Genomic DNA, 17,099 nt, shown 5'->3' on the forward strand with positions numbered 1-17,099 from the left:
GGTGAGCCAAGATTGTGCCACTGCACTCCAGCCTGGGTGACAAAGTGAGACCCTATGTCAAAAAATAAATAAATAAAATAAAAATAAAACCTTGAGGATATTTATAACATTAGCTGCTTTCATGTCCTTGTTCGTTAATTCCATCATCTTTATCATTTCAAGATCTGTTTCTGTTGACTATTTTTCTCCTGATTATAGACAACATTTTCCTGCTTCTTCCCATGTCTACTAATTATGAGATGCTGGACTTAGGGATATTACATTGTAGAGTATTTGTTTTTGTATCTGTGTTTTGTATCAGTATCTGTATTTTGCTGCCTTTTTATAAAAAGCATCAAAGTTTGTTGTGGCAGGCAGTTAAATTACTTGCTGATCAACTTGATCCTTTCAAGACTTGTTTTAAGCTCACTGGGGATATTTTCCTCTCTCTCTGTCTCTCTCTCTCTCTCTCTCTCTCTCTATATATATATATATATATATATATATTTTTTTTTTAATGTTAGAGACGAGGTCTCACTATGTTGCCCAGGCTGGTCTCAAACTTCTGGGCTCAAGTGATCCTCCCACCTTGGCCTCCCAAATTGTTGGGATTACAGGCATGAGCCACTGCATCCAGCCTAAACTCACTAGGGAGATTTTTTGAATAGCCTGTACTCTATAGCTAGTTTAGCTTGCTACCAAGGTTTAACTTTTCTGGGTCTGTACTGAATATCCCAGGCATTCAACAGTCATCTCACTCTGGCTGTCAGAACATGCATGTCCCCCAGCCCTGTGTGAGTTCTGGAAGTTGTTCAGCTCACAGCTCCCCTGGCTGTGCCTGGCATTATGACTTAGTGTTCACTGTGAAAGACTCAAAAGAATCCCTATGCTGATTTCTGGAGCTCTTTCTCTGTTTAGCTCCCTCATCTCCAGGACCCTGCTTCACCAATTCCAGGCACCTGAAACTCTGATTTCTGTCTCTTTGCTGAGGAAACTGCTGTGAGGCAGTGAGATTGCTGTGCTCTGTTTGGATTCCCCTTCCCTGCACTGTGGTCTAGAAAGTGCCTCCAGCAGAACACTGGGGGCAATTGTAGGCACATCTTGAGTCCCTTCTCTCAGTGATCAAAGTCCTATACTAACTGTGACCAGGATCTGAAAGCAGTTGTTTTTTGTCCAGTTTTCTTTTCTTTTTTTTTTTTTTTTTTGAGACACAACCTTGCTCTGTTGGAGTGCAGTAGAGCTATCTCAGCTCACTGCAACCTCTGCCTCCCAGGTTCAAGCGATTCTCCTGCCTCAGCCTCCCAAGTAGTTGGGATGACAGGCACCCGCCACCATGCCTGGCTCATTTTTGTGTTTTTAGTAGAGATGGGGTTTCACCATGTTGGCCAGGCTGCTCTAGAACACCTGACCTCAAGTGGTCCGCCCGTCACAGCCTCCCAAAGTGCTGGGATTACAGGCATGAGCCACTGCACCTGGCCATTTTGTCCAGTTTTCTAGCCATTTATAGTAGAAGGGCAAATTTGGTATAGTTAACTTTGCCATTGCCAGAGTCTGTTTACTTAGATTTGTCTTCTAACATTTTTCTGTAATAAGTAAAGGCAGGGATCCTGTCCCCATTTTATAGGTTAGATAATGCAGAGTTGCCAAGAAATAAGAGGCTTGGAATCACATGCTGGGTTGGTTGGTAGGTAGGTCGTATGATCCAGGAACTCTTGGTCCTTGCAAGGAGATAGGAGGAAATGCTCAAATTTGTCTCCCCAGATGGGGGCCTGGGTTGGGGTTTATAAGCATAGGGTAATGAGGTGTGAATGAAGTGACTGGATTGATCTTGGAATGAGTGATTGATTGGATCTTGTAATAAGGTGATGATGTTGGGGGTCATGATCTGACTGGATTCCGCCATGGGGTGACTCCAGGGCTCAATCTGACTGGATCCTGGATCCTGCCATGCAGTGTCCACTTCTTTTTTGTTTTGTTTTGTTTTGTTTTTTTGAGATGGAGTCTTCCTCCATCGTCTAGGCTGGAGTGCAGTGTTGTGATCTCAGCTCACTGCAATGTCTGCCTCCTGGGTTCAAGCGATTCTCGGGTCTCAGCCTCCCAAGTAGCTGGGACTACAAGTGTGTGCCATTACACCCAGCTAACTTTTGTGTTTTTAGTAGAAACAGGTTTCTCCATGTTGGCCAGGCTGGTCTTGAACCCCTGAGCTCAAGTGATCTGCCCCCTCGGCCTCCCAAAGTGCTAGGATTACAGGTGTGAGCCACCACACCTGGCCAATGTCCACTTCTTTATTCAGTCCCACTCCTCAGTCTGAGCACTTAGGTTCCCCCTAGTGGAATTAAGCATGGTTGCACGCTTGGTTCTTCTGGGCTTGCTCAGGTTATGAGACCTGTGAGTCCATGGCCACTGAAAAACAACTCACAATTTTGTGACATGAAAGTTGAACCAGATTGATCTGCTGTGGCCACACTCTTACCCTTATCTGTTATTTCTGATTCCAAACTTTGCTTATTAACTGTAATGTTTGCCTTTGTAATTGCTTCACTTTCATCACATATAGGAAGTACTCAGTGAATGCTTACTGGTTTCATGCACTGTAGGAACAATATCTACTATTGTCATGTTGGCTATTGTCATATTAAAATGTCAAGTAGGCCAGTCATGGTGGTTCACATCTGTAATCCCAACACTTTGGGAGGCTGAGGCAGGAGGATCCTTTGAGGCCAGGAGTTCAAGACCAGCCTGGACAACACAGCAAGACCCTGTTTCTACAAAAAATAAAAAAATAATAATCAGGCATGGTGGAGTACACCTTTAGTCCTAGCTACTCAGGCGGTTGAGGCAGGAGGAGCGCTTGAGCCCAGGAAGCCAAGGCTGCAGTGTGGGTCATGATGGTGCAACTGCACTCTAGCCTGAGTGACAGAGTGAGACCCCGTCTCTTAAAAACAACAACAATAAAATCATCATATAACTTGCTAAGGCAGCCACACCTTTGTGTTGATGCCTAAAAAGTTACTGAGTTCTGGTGGATACATAATGAGGACTTGACAGTCTTTTTTTCTTTTCTTTTCTTTCTTTATTTTTTTGAGAAGGAGTATTGCTCTGTCGCCCAGGAAGGCTGGCGTGCAGTGGTGCGATCTCAGCTCACTGCAACCTCCACCTCCCGGGTTCAAGTGATTCTCCCACCTCAGCCTCCCCAGGAGCTGGGATTACAGCCACCATGCCTGGCTGATTTTTCTGTTCTTAGTAGAGACAAGGTTTCACCATGTTGGTCGTCCAGGCTTGTCTCCTGACCTCTGGTGATCCGCCCACCTCGGCCTCCCAAAGTGCTGGGATTACAGGCGTGAGCCACCACGCCCAGCCAGTCTTTTTAAGTGCTTCAAATATATGTCACATTCAGCTTCATGTTCCTGATGGCTCCTAGCACCATGCTACACTAATCAACACTCAACAGATACTCTTTGATTGACTGGTAGACCTTCAGAGACGGAAAGCAAATGCAGTGCATTTATTTAGCAAAAATTCAATGAGCAGCTGCTATGTGCTAGGCACTGTGCTAGCCCCTGGGGATGAAGTGTGAATTAAAGGCAGTGTCTGCCCTCTTGAAGTTCACCACCCAGTGATAGAACACCCAAGAAACCAGCCTCTAAGAGGTTCAGGTTAAAAGAAATTCTTCCACAGTGACATTTTCACCAGGCAAACTCAGAGTTATTTGACATGAGAAGGTTTAAAAAAGGATAGTTGTGAAAGACCAGGCAAAGTTCACAAAGTAAAGAAGGGAAAATGTTATTTCAGACTGATATTAAATGATGGCTTAGCCCGCTGCCATACTGTCTCACAGGGAAAAGTTTTATTTATGTCTCCTTTGATCTTTTCTCCTTTTCATCTCTAGGTTTGATGTACAAGCTTTAGCTTGGGCCTTTGATTTACAGTGTTCTGAAGAAAGAGACCAGGGATGACAAAGCCAACCAGACTGTTACCTAAAAACCTGACATATTGTCCTAGATCTGGACTGTCTTAGAGCTACACAAAGAATTTCCAGCAGACTGCTCAGGAAGAGCCTGCTGGGAAGGCAGTTCCCCTAAAGTCCCATAAAATAAAGAGCTTCCCCGTCCTTCTTTGATATCCACGGTTTGCTTAAGTATTGCATGTTAGGGTGGCACCTTCTAGTCCCATGGAAAATCTTTTAATATCTGCACTTAATCAACTGAGAAAATAAAACTTTACAGATCCATCAGTGATAAATATATTAAACACAGGCTTTAAAAATTGCATGGAAGTCTGTGACCAACATTTTTTTAGCCTGTAAAATACAGTTTGTTAAAACTTATTAAGGCTGGGTGTGGTGGCTCATACCTATAATCCCAGCACTTTGGGAGGCTGAGGTGGGCGGATCACCTGAGGTCAGGAGTTCGAGACCAGCCTGGCCAACATGGTGAAACCCTGTCTCTACTAAAAACACAAAAATCAGCCGGGCGGGGTGGTGTGTGCCTATAATCCCAATTACTCATGAGGTTGAGGCAGGAGAATCGCTTGAACCAGGAGGCGGAGGTTGCAGTGAGCCAAGATCGTACCACTGTACTCCAGCCTGGGTGACAGAGCATGACTCTATCTCAAAACAAAACAAAAAACTTCATTATAGTATACTGAATATTGAGGGATAGGGAGTTTAGTTATCAGTTGGGAGTAATAACAAATTTCTGGAAAACTCAATGGCTTGAGACAACAAACATCGATCGTCTCAGAGTTTCTGAGGGTCAGAAATCCAGGAGGAGCTTAATAGGGTAGTTCTGGCTCAGGGTCTGTTATAAGGTGGCCACCAAGTGAAACCTCCCCTGGAACTGGAAGAGCTGCTTCGGAGAAGACTGCCGCCGGACGCTTGGCTGGAGTCTTCAGTTGTTCTCCACATGGGGGTCTCCCAGGGCTGCTGAGTGTCCTTGAACTGTGGCAGTCAACTTCCCCACAGTGAGTCGTGGGAGAGGGAGACAGCCAAACAGAAGCCCTGAGGTGTTTCATGATCTGATCTCAGACATGATGGACCATCACCTCTGCTGCGCTCGCCAGTCACACAGACCAACTCTGGGACCACATGCAAGGGGCCACCCAAGGGTGTGAGTGCCAGGAGGTGGGCAGCCATCCTGGATGCTGGCTACCTCATGGGCAATTGGCCAGGCAAAGTTCGTTAACTAAAAGTTCTTTGTGTTGACTCAGGTGAACTAACATTTACTGGTTCAGTTGTCATTTTGTTATGCCCAGACCGTTTATTCCCCGAAGAAGACCACCAGAGTCCAGAGTCAAAGCTAAGCAGCAAGGATCTTTATTACAGGTTCGAACCTGGAACTCTCACTCGCTCGTGAAACGAGACAGGCAGGAGAGCTCCCCCACTGAGCTCCGAGCAGTGTTATATAGTCTAAGAAAAGTGGGCATAGAGTTATTATACAAATCAGATATATGATTGGCTAGTGTTTGAACAAGGCGATTTGGCTAACTATGATTGGTTCCCGCCGTTTCTGCTATTTCGGTTCAACCTTTGAGGCGGGAGAGCAGGTTTATGGCAGCAAGAGTTTATCTTACTTAAACACGTCTTGTGACCTTGCCTCAGAACTTACAAAATCTCTGGTATGTGCAAAACAAAATCTCTGGTACGTGCAGAAAAACAGGTACTCACAGAACTTACGAAATCTCTGGTATGTGCAAAGATTAGAGAGCAGAACAAAAGGGTGTAGCGGGGGGGGGGGGGTGGGGGTACACATCTATTTTTGTGTCTTTTCCCACCAGCCCCCCAGCTTCCTTCCCTTCCAAACTCTCACTCCAGGCAAGCACTGATACGCTTTCTGTCAGTATCACTTAGATTTTTCTAGAGTTTCATGAAAAATGGAAATATGCGGTATCTATACTTCTGTATCTGGCATCTTATTTTTGAGGCTCATTGATGTTGCATGTCTCAGTACTTCATTCCTTTTTTAATTTTTTATTATTTTGCTGCGTATTGCTCACTTTCATTATACCACAATTTATTTGCCTGTTGATAGACATTTGGTTTTTTTCCTTTCTTGGCTATTACTAATAAAGCTGCATGAAAATGTCTTTGTATGATGGACATTTGTTTTCATTTGTTTGGAGCGAATACCTAAGAGTGTCATTNTTTTTTTTTTTTTTTTTTTTGTGTGTGTGTAAGAATATCACTATTTATTTTCCCTCAGGTAATCTTCCTATGGCTTCAACATTTTCTCTTCAAAATCAGAAGAAAAATATCCCAAAGTTTAGAACTGGATCACTTGGCCCTTTCTCTTCTTATCTCCTCCCAGTTCAAAATGCTTGCATCTCTTAATGGCCAGCATCCTCTTGGATCTGCAGTTAGGCTCAACACATTCCAGCCTTAGCACAATCTTCTTTGTGGTCTTAGCCTTCTTCCGGAAAATTGGCTTTGTCTGCCCACCATAGCCACTCTGCTTCCGATCATAGCGCCTCTTTCCCTGGGCATACAAAGAATCCTTGCCCTTCTTATACTGTGTCACTTTGTGAGGCTGATGCTTGCCACACTTCTTACAGAAGGTTCTTCGGGTTTTAGGCACGTTGACCATCTTTGCAGCAGGGCTGTTGTCTATATGATGAAAACGAGAAACGGCGTCCGACACCCTCGCGTAGCGCAGCTCTCGCCTAACCCTTTCAATTTTCTTGAGAGATTTAAAGTAAGTGCTTAGGGCCAGGCACGGTGGCTCATGCCTGTAATCTCAGCACTTGGGGAGCCCAAGGCTGGCAGATCACCTGAGGTCAGGAGTTTGACACCAGCCCGGCCAACATGGTGAAACCCCATCTCTACTAAAAATACAAAAAAATTAGCCAGGCGTGGTGGCGGGTGCCTGTAGTGCCAGCTACTCGGGAGGCTGAGGCAGGAGAATCACTTGAACCTGGGAGGCAAGGTTGCAGTGAACCAAGATCGCACCATTACACTCCAGCCTGGGTGACAGAGTGAGACTCCATCTCAAAAGAAAAAAAATAATAATTAATTAAAAATAAATAAACGAATAAAGTGAGTGCTCAGAGCTGTCTTGCTTTGTGTGTGCATGTGTGTGAGTGTGTGTGTGTGTGTGTGTCCCTAAGTCCCAGCAGTGAGACAAATTGTGTAGTTCCTTATCATACCTGAGAAGCAGGGAGCAGCCACCAAGAGGACTGTTAGAGTGGGTGAATTGTTTATGCCCTGCTTAAGGCCAGCCCCTCCACTTAATCTTCATCTCCTCTCTCCTAGTCATGGACATCACACCCACCGTTAACCCCTCACTCCTGCATTATTGATCTTTCTCTCTTGACTGGCTCATTCTTGGCCACATACAAATATGATGTAATATTTCCCATCTTAAAAAAAAATCCATGACCCCAGATTCCTCTTTAGATCCTGCCCTGTTTCTCTGTTCCTTTTTATAGCAGAAGGCGGTGAAAGATGTGTCTTATTTGTCTATACTCGCTCTCTCCACCTCTTCCCTTCCCGATTTATCTCCAACCCACAACAGTCACGCTTTTGCTTTCCCTCCCCCACCCCACCCCCACCCCCATATATACTCCACCACTGCTATTGTTATGGAACTGTGGTGTCTTTTGTCTTTCCAAATCCAGTGGTCACTTCCCAGTCCTTTGTATTTGACCAAGCAGCAGCGTTTTATACTGTTGATCCCTCCCTTCCCGGACACCTGTTCTTCCCTTGGCTCCTGGGACCCTTCCCTCAGCTTCTCCTCCTGCCCTCGCTGGCTGCTCTTTCTCATCCTCCTCTGCTGGCTCTTCAAGGCACTTCTTACTGACCTCAGGCCTCAGGCTCTTCCCTCCACCCCTCTGCCTTCAGTCCCTTTTGTATTTTTTGTAGAGACCGGATTTTGGTGTATTGCCATGGTGGTCTCAAACTCCTGACCTCAAGTGATCCACCTGACTTGGCTTCCCAAAGGCATGAGTCATAGTGCCTGGTCTAGTACAGACTTTTTTTCTTTTCTTTTTTTTTTTTTTTGAGATGGAGTTTTGCTGTTGTCACCCAGGCTGGAATGCAATGGCGCGACCTCAGCTCACTGTAAACTCTGCCTCCCAGGTTCAAGCGATTCTCCTGCCTCAGCCTTCCTAGTAGCTGGGATTACAGGCGCCCGCCACCACACCTGGCTAATTTTTGTATTTTTAGTAGAGACAGGGTTTCACCATGTTGGCCAGGCTGGTCTCAAACTCCTGACCTTAGGTGATCCGCCCACCTCAGCCTCCCAAAGTGCTGGGATTACAGGAATGAGCCACCGTACCCACCCTAACATAGACCCTTGACAGATAAATTATAGAGTCAAAGTATTTGAGTCTTGTGGTTCTGGGAAGATGACACCGGCTTAGCCTCCACTCAGCGGGCTGGGCGGGGGCTCATCTTCCCACACCCTGAGTAACATGCACTCATTCCACAGATATGGATGTCCACTGTGTGCCCTCATTGAGGATACAGTATGAATAAAGTGTCATCTCATTTTATTTTTTTATTTTTAAAATTTTCTTTTATACTTTTTTTAGACTAATCAAGTGCAGTAGTGAGAAAGGAGGAAAGCGTCAAACAAGGAGTTCGATCTGCAGCTATGAACAATCAGTTGAGATAAGTCATTATCTTTGGACCAGCCTCATTGCTTTAATTTGCATTTATTTGCCAATGAAATGCAATATTTAAAAAGTCTGTGGTAAAATATACATTGCATAAAATTGACTATATTAACCATTTTACCTATACAGTTCAGTGGTGTTAAGTACGTTCGTGTTGCTGTGTAGCCATCACCATAATCCATCTCCAGAACTTTTGCACCTTCTCAGATTAAAACTCTGTACCCATTAAATACTAATTCTCCATTCCCCAGCCCCTGGCAACCGCCATTCTACCTTGTGTCTCTCTGGATGAAATGCTGCACTTTTTTTTTTTTTTTTTTTGAGACAGAGTCTCACTGTGTTGCCCAGGCTGGAGTGCAGTGGCATGATCTCGGCTCACTGCAACCTCTGTCTCTCAGGCTCAAGTGATTCTCAGCCATCCAAGTAGCTGGGACTACAGGCACGCACAACCACACCTGGCTAGTTTTTGTATTTTTTGTAGAGACGAGGCCTCACTATGTTGTCCAGGCTGGTCTCGAACTTCTAGGCTGAAGTGATCCTCCCGCCGCAACCTCCCAAAGTGCTGGGATTACACGTATGAGCCACCATGCCCAGCTGCAGTACTTTTTTAAAAATATGTATTGGCTATTCACATTTCTTTACCTGTGAGTTCTCTGTAAATATGCTTAGCCTATTTTTCCTTTTGGGACATTAGTATTTTTTTCATTGAGTAGGAAGCGTTTACTCGGTAAATTGAGAGCAAAGGGATTAAGGATTTTTAGTTTTTTAAGTGTTGTGAAAAGGTAAGTAGATTTTTCTGCCTGGTCCTGATTCTTGGGAGATTTGCCTTGTTTTGCGTCCTTCTGGTGCTAGGTTTCTCCCAACTAGAGTTTCTCCCAACTCTCTGTAAAAATGGGCGTGGCAGGCCTCACGCTGGGAGCTGGGCTGCCGGTGGACTCCAGCGCCCCCACTCGTCCAGTCTGGGTTCATTGTTGTCTGGGTCTAGAAGGAGCCAGTTGTTTCTGTCTTTTCTAAACTCATAGAGCCTGAGCCTATGAGCTCATAACCCGGCTTCCTGCTTCTTATTTTACTGTGGAAATCGAAACAACTTTCTCATCGCTCTACCACAGAGGTGTCCAGTCCTTTTGGCTTCCATGGGCCACATTGGAAGAAGAATTGTCTTGGGCCACACATAGAATACACTAACACTGATGACAGCTGGTAAGCTAAAAAAAAAAAAAAAAAAAAAAAATCACAAAAAAATCTCAATGATGATGATGATGATTATTATTATTATTATTATTATTTTTTTTTGAGATACAGTCTCACTCTGCCACTCAGGCTGGAGTGCAGTGGCCAGATCTTGACTCACTGCAACCTCTGCTTCCCGGGTTCAAGCGATTCTCCTGCCTCATCCTCCCTAGTAGCTGGGATTACAGGCGCCCACCACCACACCCAGTTAATTTTTGTATTTTTAGTAGAGACAGGGTTTCACCATGTTGGCCAGGCTGGTCTCGAACTCCTGTCCTCAAGTGATCTGCCCAACTCAGCCTCCCAAACTGTTGGGATTACGGGCAAGAGCCACCGCGCCCAGCCAAAAATCTCATAATGTTCTAAGAAAGTTTACACATTTGTGTTGGGCTGCATTCAAAGCCATCCTGGGCTACATGGGCAAGCTTGCTCCACCGCCTGCATCTGTCCCCATAGGCCACCTCCAGAATGTGTTCCAAATAGAGTAATGTCTCACCACCTCCTCCACTCCACCCAAACCCCAGCCACCGTCTTCTGCAACTCCTGCAGTAGCCTTGTACCTGGGCTCCAGTCCCATGCTTGCCCTCCTTGGTCTCCTTTCCAGCAGCAGCACCAGAATGTCACTTCCACCTGCTTAAAATCTTTCAGTGCACTTAGGACATAATCAAAGCTGCTCCATCAGCTCTCTGGGTCCCACGGGATCTGGCTACTCCCTGCCTAGCTATGACCGCTCCTCCCACCTCTTCCCAGCCACACTGGCCTTCCTTCTGGCCCTCACATACAAGCTTACTCCCACCTCCGGGATTTTTGCACTTGCTGGTCCCTTAGTCTGGAATGTTCTTCCACTATAGCATGACCTGTTCCCTCACTTCTTTCAGATCTCTGCTCAGATGTGACTTCCAAGAAGGCTTCTTGCCCTCCACATCCAACCTGGGTCTCCATTCATCTCGCTCTCTATCCCCTTCCTCTATTTTATCTTTCATTATGGCATTTATCACTGCCTGTGGTTAAATTCCTTATTTATTTGTTTATTGTCTGTTTCACCACTGGAATATAAGCTCCACAGAGCAAGTAGCTTATCTCTCTTGTTCACTCCTGTATCTCCAGCATCTAGAATAAACCTGGCACACAGTAGCTGCTCAGGAAATTTGTGCAAAATGATGAATAATTAACTATTATTTCTCTTCTATGATCATTGAAGAGCTATGTTTTTTTTTGTTGTTGTTTGTTTGTTTGTTTGTTTGTTTGTTTTTTGAGACAAAGCTGGTTCCCAACCTCAACTTTAGGTGATGAAGGTTGCATTTTTAAGGGAAAAAAATGTACCCAAGGAACAATTTTATGATAAAATAACCAATTTTCTACAACGTGGATTGAAGTTTGTGTCTTCCCAGTTTTATTCAAAGGTCCTAAAATTCATACTGCTTTTTCCAAATCCTAACATTTAGATTGTTTTTCAGATCTAAAGTTGTGGATGAATTCTTGTGACTTCTGTACGTACTTTGACTGCTATGGTCACTAGAAGCTTCCTTTTCAAAACCACAGGATAGCTTAGCTAAACCATGTCCTTTCCAAACTACTTTACTGAATCCCTCCTGTTATACCCCAAAGAGAAGGTGTACTCCTTTATTAGCAGTTGGAACCTGAAAGAATCAATAATTCAAAATAGCGTCAGCCTTTGTTGGCTCCTATGACTTTGAAGGTATGGAACGTCATTGATTAACAAGTGTCGTCGGCCGACTGCCTCTTGCACATAAAAAATGAGCATACATATAATCGCGGCAACCTGCCTTTGCCGTGGAGTGAACAGCTGCAGAAATGGACCATTCTGTCTCATCCTGTCTTTACATATGTGGGACCCAGCATGAGGTTATTTAGAAACAGCAGAATCAGGTCGAGGCCAGTCAATACAGTAGGTAGCTGTTATTGAACGCCCACTGGGTAGCTGCAGGCTCCTAGCTGACCACGTTTCTAAGAGCTGGTTAATGGAGTCCTCATTACAGTCTTGGTTAAGCTAGCACATTTAACAGCCTTCAGTGCAAATGAAAAATACATAGGTCTGACTAGGGAGCATTTTCCCTTCCTGTCTTTTTCCATAAAGAGAGGAAAGCAATTGCTGTGGAAGTTTCTGACATTAATAGGCATGCTGGCATGTGGCTGTAAGACAACCTGAGTTAAGATGGTGATATCCTACTTAAAATAACAAGGCCGGCACGGTGGCTCATGCCTGTAAACCCAATGCTTTGGGAGGCCAAGGCGGGAGGCTGGGCTTAAGCCCAGAAGATCAAGGCTGTAGTGAGCTATGACTGTGCCATTGCGCTCCTGCCTGGGTGACAGAACAAGACCCTGTCTCTAAAAGAAAAGAGTAACAGGGTGTGCTGTGCTGTGGTTACATGTATAAACCACTCCTTATTTTCCAGAGCATGGTTGTCTTTATGATCTTATCTGCTGCAAGAGACCTTAACCGATATGGATCAATATTTTCCTGACAGTGTAAGTTTTCATTCTCAGAACTGAGTATTATGCAACTGACTACATGAGGAGTGGGGCTTGGATTTTCTGGACCACTCAGGGTGGGGATGTGCGTGCCATCAGAGAGTCCCTGGGCCCACAGGAAGGAAGGGCTGCGCATGGGTGCAGGGCCACACTGAGGACTGTATGAGTGGTGGGAGGCCAGCTGGCCTCAAGCACTGTTCTCTACCATCAGTGGGTGTGAATGTGACTGCAGGTTGTTTTTCTGTGCTGTTCAGGTTTTGCTTTTAGTTCTCTTTTGTTGGTCTGATCAAGCCGGTTATTATTTGCAGATGGTAACAAATATAATTAAGTTGTTTGTTGTTGAAGCTCCTGTAGGAAAAAATTATCTAGTTTTATCAACTCTGTAACCACAGCCCTCCTTTTCCCATATTGAAATAGCTATTTATATGATTTGTTAAATAAATGTGAGGTTCTTAGGAACATAGTTATTATAGCAGAGCTAATTGTAATGTATTTGAACACAAGGATCCAAATTGTTGAGGATTACTGCCTTCTGATACCTGTACAAAATTACGCACTGTCAAAAAAAAGAAAAAGATTATGCATTGTCCTTGGGGCAGTTTGTATAGGATAGCAAGATCTTCTCCAGGTGGCTTTCTTTTGACGGTCCACACAGATGGCTTTCCTGGGAGTTGCCATCACAGTCCCTTGTCGCCCCCAACATCCCCAGCTCTGAAGTCCTCCTCCTTCTTGACCTCAATCAGAGTAGTCAGTTCAGTGCAGTAGTTGAGAATATGACTCTGGTACCGGACTCGCCTCGGTTTCAATCTGAGCTTCATCACTTACTAGTTTGGGATGTTGACCAAGTCACTTGGCCTCTCTGTGCCTCAGTTTTCTCATCTGTTAAATAGGATGTCTCATACAGAATCTGTATGGGTTAAATGAGTTCTGTGAAAGCCTGGGGAAGAGTGCCTGACACACGTAGGTTTCACATAAGTGCTGTGGTCTGTGTCTAGTCCGTCATCGCCCCTCCCTCATATCCCCGGCTTCACCACATCACCACCTACCATCCCCCAGTCCCCTCCTTCTCCCACACCCTCCCTCTCTGCATTTGCCCCTAATGCCTTCAGTAGTCCCCACTCCCACCCCATTTCCTTGCTGCCTGACTGTATCAGCTCAAGTCCTGGTAGAGAAGAGATAGAACAGTCCAACCAGGTAAAGCGAAGACAGCTTAATGAAGAGCTTCTGTACGAAGGCGTGAGCGGGTGTGGGCACCCACAGGGAAAGCACAGAGCCTGGAGCCCGCCACCATGAGAGTGTGTGCTGGCAGCAGCTGTGTGGAGGGGCTGCCTGACGGGAACTGTGGGCCTGCTGGAGGGATGCCGCCAGCCCAGGAAGGGAGCCAGGGACGTAAATAGTCCAACCTTGCCTTCCTCCCTCCTTCCACCTCCTGCCAGGCTTCCTCTTGGCTCCCAACCTGAAGCCAGAGGGAAAGGGCAGCCATCAGCGTAGTCCACGTAGTCCGCCTCCCAAGGGCAGAGCAGGGTGGAGACCGGGAGAGCGGATGTAGACCGGAGGTCAAGTGGAAGAGCGCTGCACAGTTCCCTATGGCACCCCTGGTCTGCAGCCGCCACTCAGCCTGGAGTCATGGCCGCCTGCAGTCTGGCCCACCTGCCTTCACCCGCAGGCCCCCCATCTCTGTCCCCACACCCTCCTCCCCTGCCATTCTGCCAGTCTGCAGCCTGCTCACCAAATACACAATGACCTTTGCACTTCTTTTCGACTTTTCACGCCTCTTCCCTTTCCCAGGAGTGCCCTTCCCTCCTAGGCCTGGAGAAATGCTACAGAGTCCTAGGATCCAGCCCGAATCCCCTTGCTCTCTGCAGATTTTCCTTGCCTCCAGTTAGCTTCCCTTATGGCTGATTCGACGCGTACTTCATTACAATGCATACTTCACTAGGGCGCACTTCATGCCGTGGTCTTGCCGGTTATTTGTGGACTGCTTCCTCTATAGACCAGAGCATTCACTCTTTGTGGGCAGAAACTACACCATGGTCATCTCTGCATTCCTTTGTGGTACCTCCAAGTAGCTGAAATAAAAACAAGTGCTGAAAAAATTAGTTGCATTGAAATGACTGATGCAAGGATACGATGAATATCATTTACTTGGTTAAAGGTGGTGTAACCAAGTCACTCCCTGACATGCCTCCCCCCAACATACATCTAGATTTAGTCACTGTTGTCTCCTCTGGGGACACCCTTTGTGTCACTTACTAGAATTTATCTCTATAATTATTTATCCTGGGTTCTACCTCCTCTTCTAGATCTTTAACTCCATAAGGGCAGGGGCCATATCTGTGTTAGTCATCACAGAGTCTCCAGAACTTAGAACAGTGTATAGTACATAATAGGTCGTTCATAGCTGTTTGTTGAATGAATAAATATGTTGGTCATAAAACGTTATAACGTATCGTAACCTTAGAGGCCTGTAGAGTGGGGACTCTAGGTGCCATGGAAGGGCCTATGACGTTCCTTTCCATGCCCCTCAAACAATTTCCTACTGCTGGGAGGAGTCATTTCTTGAGGACCCCATTCCCCCATCATTAGAGCAGCCACCCTTTCCACTTATGTGGAAGTAGGTCTTGTACCAAGAAGAACAAATTTCCTTTTCCTTCTGTCACCATAGGGAATATAGTAATATTGGAGGAATTATTCTTTTTCTGCAATTATTTTGCTTCTCATTTCACTGTCCTTATTGTGCTGATCTGCAGTTTCTTAAATTGATGGTGCCAAGTAAAATATATTTGATTGTAGTTTGTACCATTTCAAATCGATTTAGTAATTTTGAAAATGTGTAATAGGCATTATCAGGTCTTAAAATTGAAAATTGGCATGATTTTATGTCATTTTATATCATTTCACTAATGTGATAGTCTAGCCAGATTCTATTATCATTATTATTATTATTTTGAGACAGGGTCTCGCTTTGTTACCCTGACTGGAGTGCAGCGGTGCAACGTTGGCTCACTGCAGCCTCAACATCCCCAGGCTCAGGTGATTCTCCCACCTCAGCCTCCCGAGTCGCCGGGACTACAGGCATGCACCACCATGCCTGGCTCATTTTTTGAATTATTTTTGTAGAGACAGGGACTCACTATGTTGCCCAGGCTGGTCTCAACTCCTGTGCTCAATCTATCTGCCCGCCTTGGCCTCCCAAAGTGCTGGGATTACAGGGGTGAGCCATCATGCCCGGCCAGATTTTATTATTAATTAATGAGTTCAGGGAGTTATTTTTAAAGGTCACAAATGATGTTTAATAGCATGAAAAAGATTATCTTTTGGAAACAGAAAGTAGCAACATAGCCTACAAGCCTTAATTTATTTAAGCCCTACCTACTGCTCACTAATCTTTTTATTTGAGGTTTAATATTCTGACAAATATGTTCTGGAAAGGAAATTAAACTCAGAATTTGAGATAACAGAGCTCTTACGAAGCTTATATACTGGAGATATTGGAAAAAGATACTAATCTCCCTCTCCCCTCAAAAAGCAAAAAAGCAATTAGTTTGGAGGGACTGTCTAAATAGGATTATCTAAAGGAAAACCTGCAAAAAATTGGGCAGATGGTCTTTATAAACTTGGAGAAGATATACTCTGTAGCCATGTCGTAACAGGTTTTTACAGATGCATTTGTTGCAAATTAATTGCCTCTTTTCGGCCTTAATAACCTAAATTTAAGTTTGGGGGTTTGTATAAAAGCAATTAAAAGCTCAATACTGTCATGTTTTTCATTAATTTACCAGTGAGTGCTTGGGTTTGTATGAATAATTTGATTTATTTTGAAGTTAAATGTAATTATAAGTTGTGTTTTGCTAGGGAGCTTGTCCTTTATAATAGAATTTGCCTTGAACTACAGTATAATTTATTCTACCCTTCCTGGTTAACAGCCTCTTCTTTAGGAAAAAAAAAATCGACAATATCTGTGAAAATAATATTTTTAAGGTAGATGCAATAGAATGGTTTGGGGGTCTTTCCATCTGGGTGATAGAAGATCAGATTTGGTGCAGATATGGTATAGAACCCCATCATTAGGACTAAAAGCAGGCAAAAGCAGAACTGGGCCCTCAGTTCTCGGATAAGCTGTTATACCTATTTGCAGTATCTTCAAAGGCGAACATATATATACCCTGCAACCCAGCAGTTCTACTCCCAGGTAAGTACCTCAGATGCATCCGTATGTTCATGGAGAGACATGCACTGAAACAGTCACAGCAACACTCATTATAACGGCCCTAACTAGAAACTATATACATACCCAACATCAGATAAATAAATGGTGGTGTGTTCACATCATGGAATATTATTCATCACTGAAAATGAACAGACTGCCACTGTATGCATATAAGGTTGAGTGAAAGAAACCAGATAGCAAAGAGTACATACTGCATGATTCCATCTATATAAAATATAGAAGACAAAGCAATGTGGCCAGGCGCGGTGGCTCACGCCTGTAATCCCAGCACTTTGGGAGGCCAAGGCGGGCAGATCACCTAAGGTTGGGAGTTCTAGACCAGCCTGACCAACATGGACCAATATGACCAACCCCATCTCTACTAAAAATACAAAATTAGCCGGGCATGGTGGCGCATGCCTGTAATCCCAGCTACTTGGGAGGCTGAGGCAGGAGAATTGCTTGAACCCGGGAGGCGGAGGTTGCAGTGAGCCGAGATCGTGCCTCTGCACTCCAGCCTGGGTAACAAGAGCAAAACTCCGTCTCAAAAAAAAAAAAAAAAAAAAAAGGCAACCTA

At 44.8% G+C, this 17,099-nt stretch overlaps 2 protein-coding genes across 4 annotated transcripts in view; one reads left to right on the forward strand and one right to left on the reverse strand.

Annotated features, from left to right (window-relative positions):
* SHLD1 (shieldin complex subunit 1) overlaps positions 1-17,099 on the forward strand; it is a 113,426-nt gene that overhangs the window by 61,938 nt on the left and 34,389 nt on the right. The window lies entirely within an intron of this gene.
* LOC112633795 (60S ribosomal protein L36a) lies at positions 6,119-6,637 on the reverse strand. The gene has a single exon (XM_025400741.1). The coding sequence runs from the start codon at positions 6,558-6,560 to the stop codon at positions 6,240-6,242; it is 321 nt and encodes a 106-aa protein (XP_025256526.1). The 5' UTR covers positions 6,561-6,637; the 3' UTR covers positions 6,119-6,239.

This window comes from Theropithecus gelada, chromosome 10 (genome assembly GCF_003255815.1).
Source record: "Theropithecus gelada isolate Dixy chromosome 10, Tgel_1.0, whole genome shotgun sequence".
In the NCBI taxonomy this organism is placed as follows: Eukaryota; Metazoa; Chordata; class Mammalia; order Primates; family Cercopithecidae; genus Theropithecus; species Theropithecus gelada.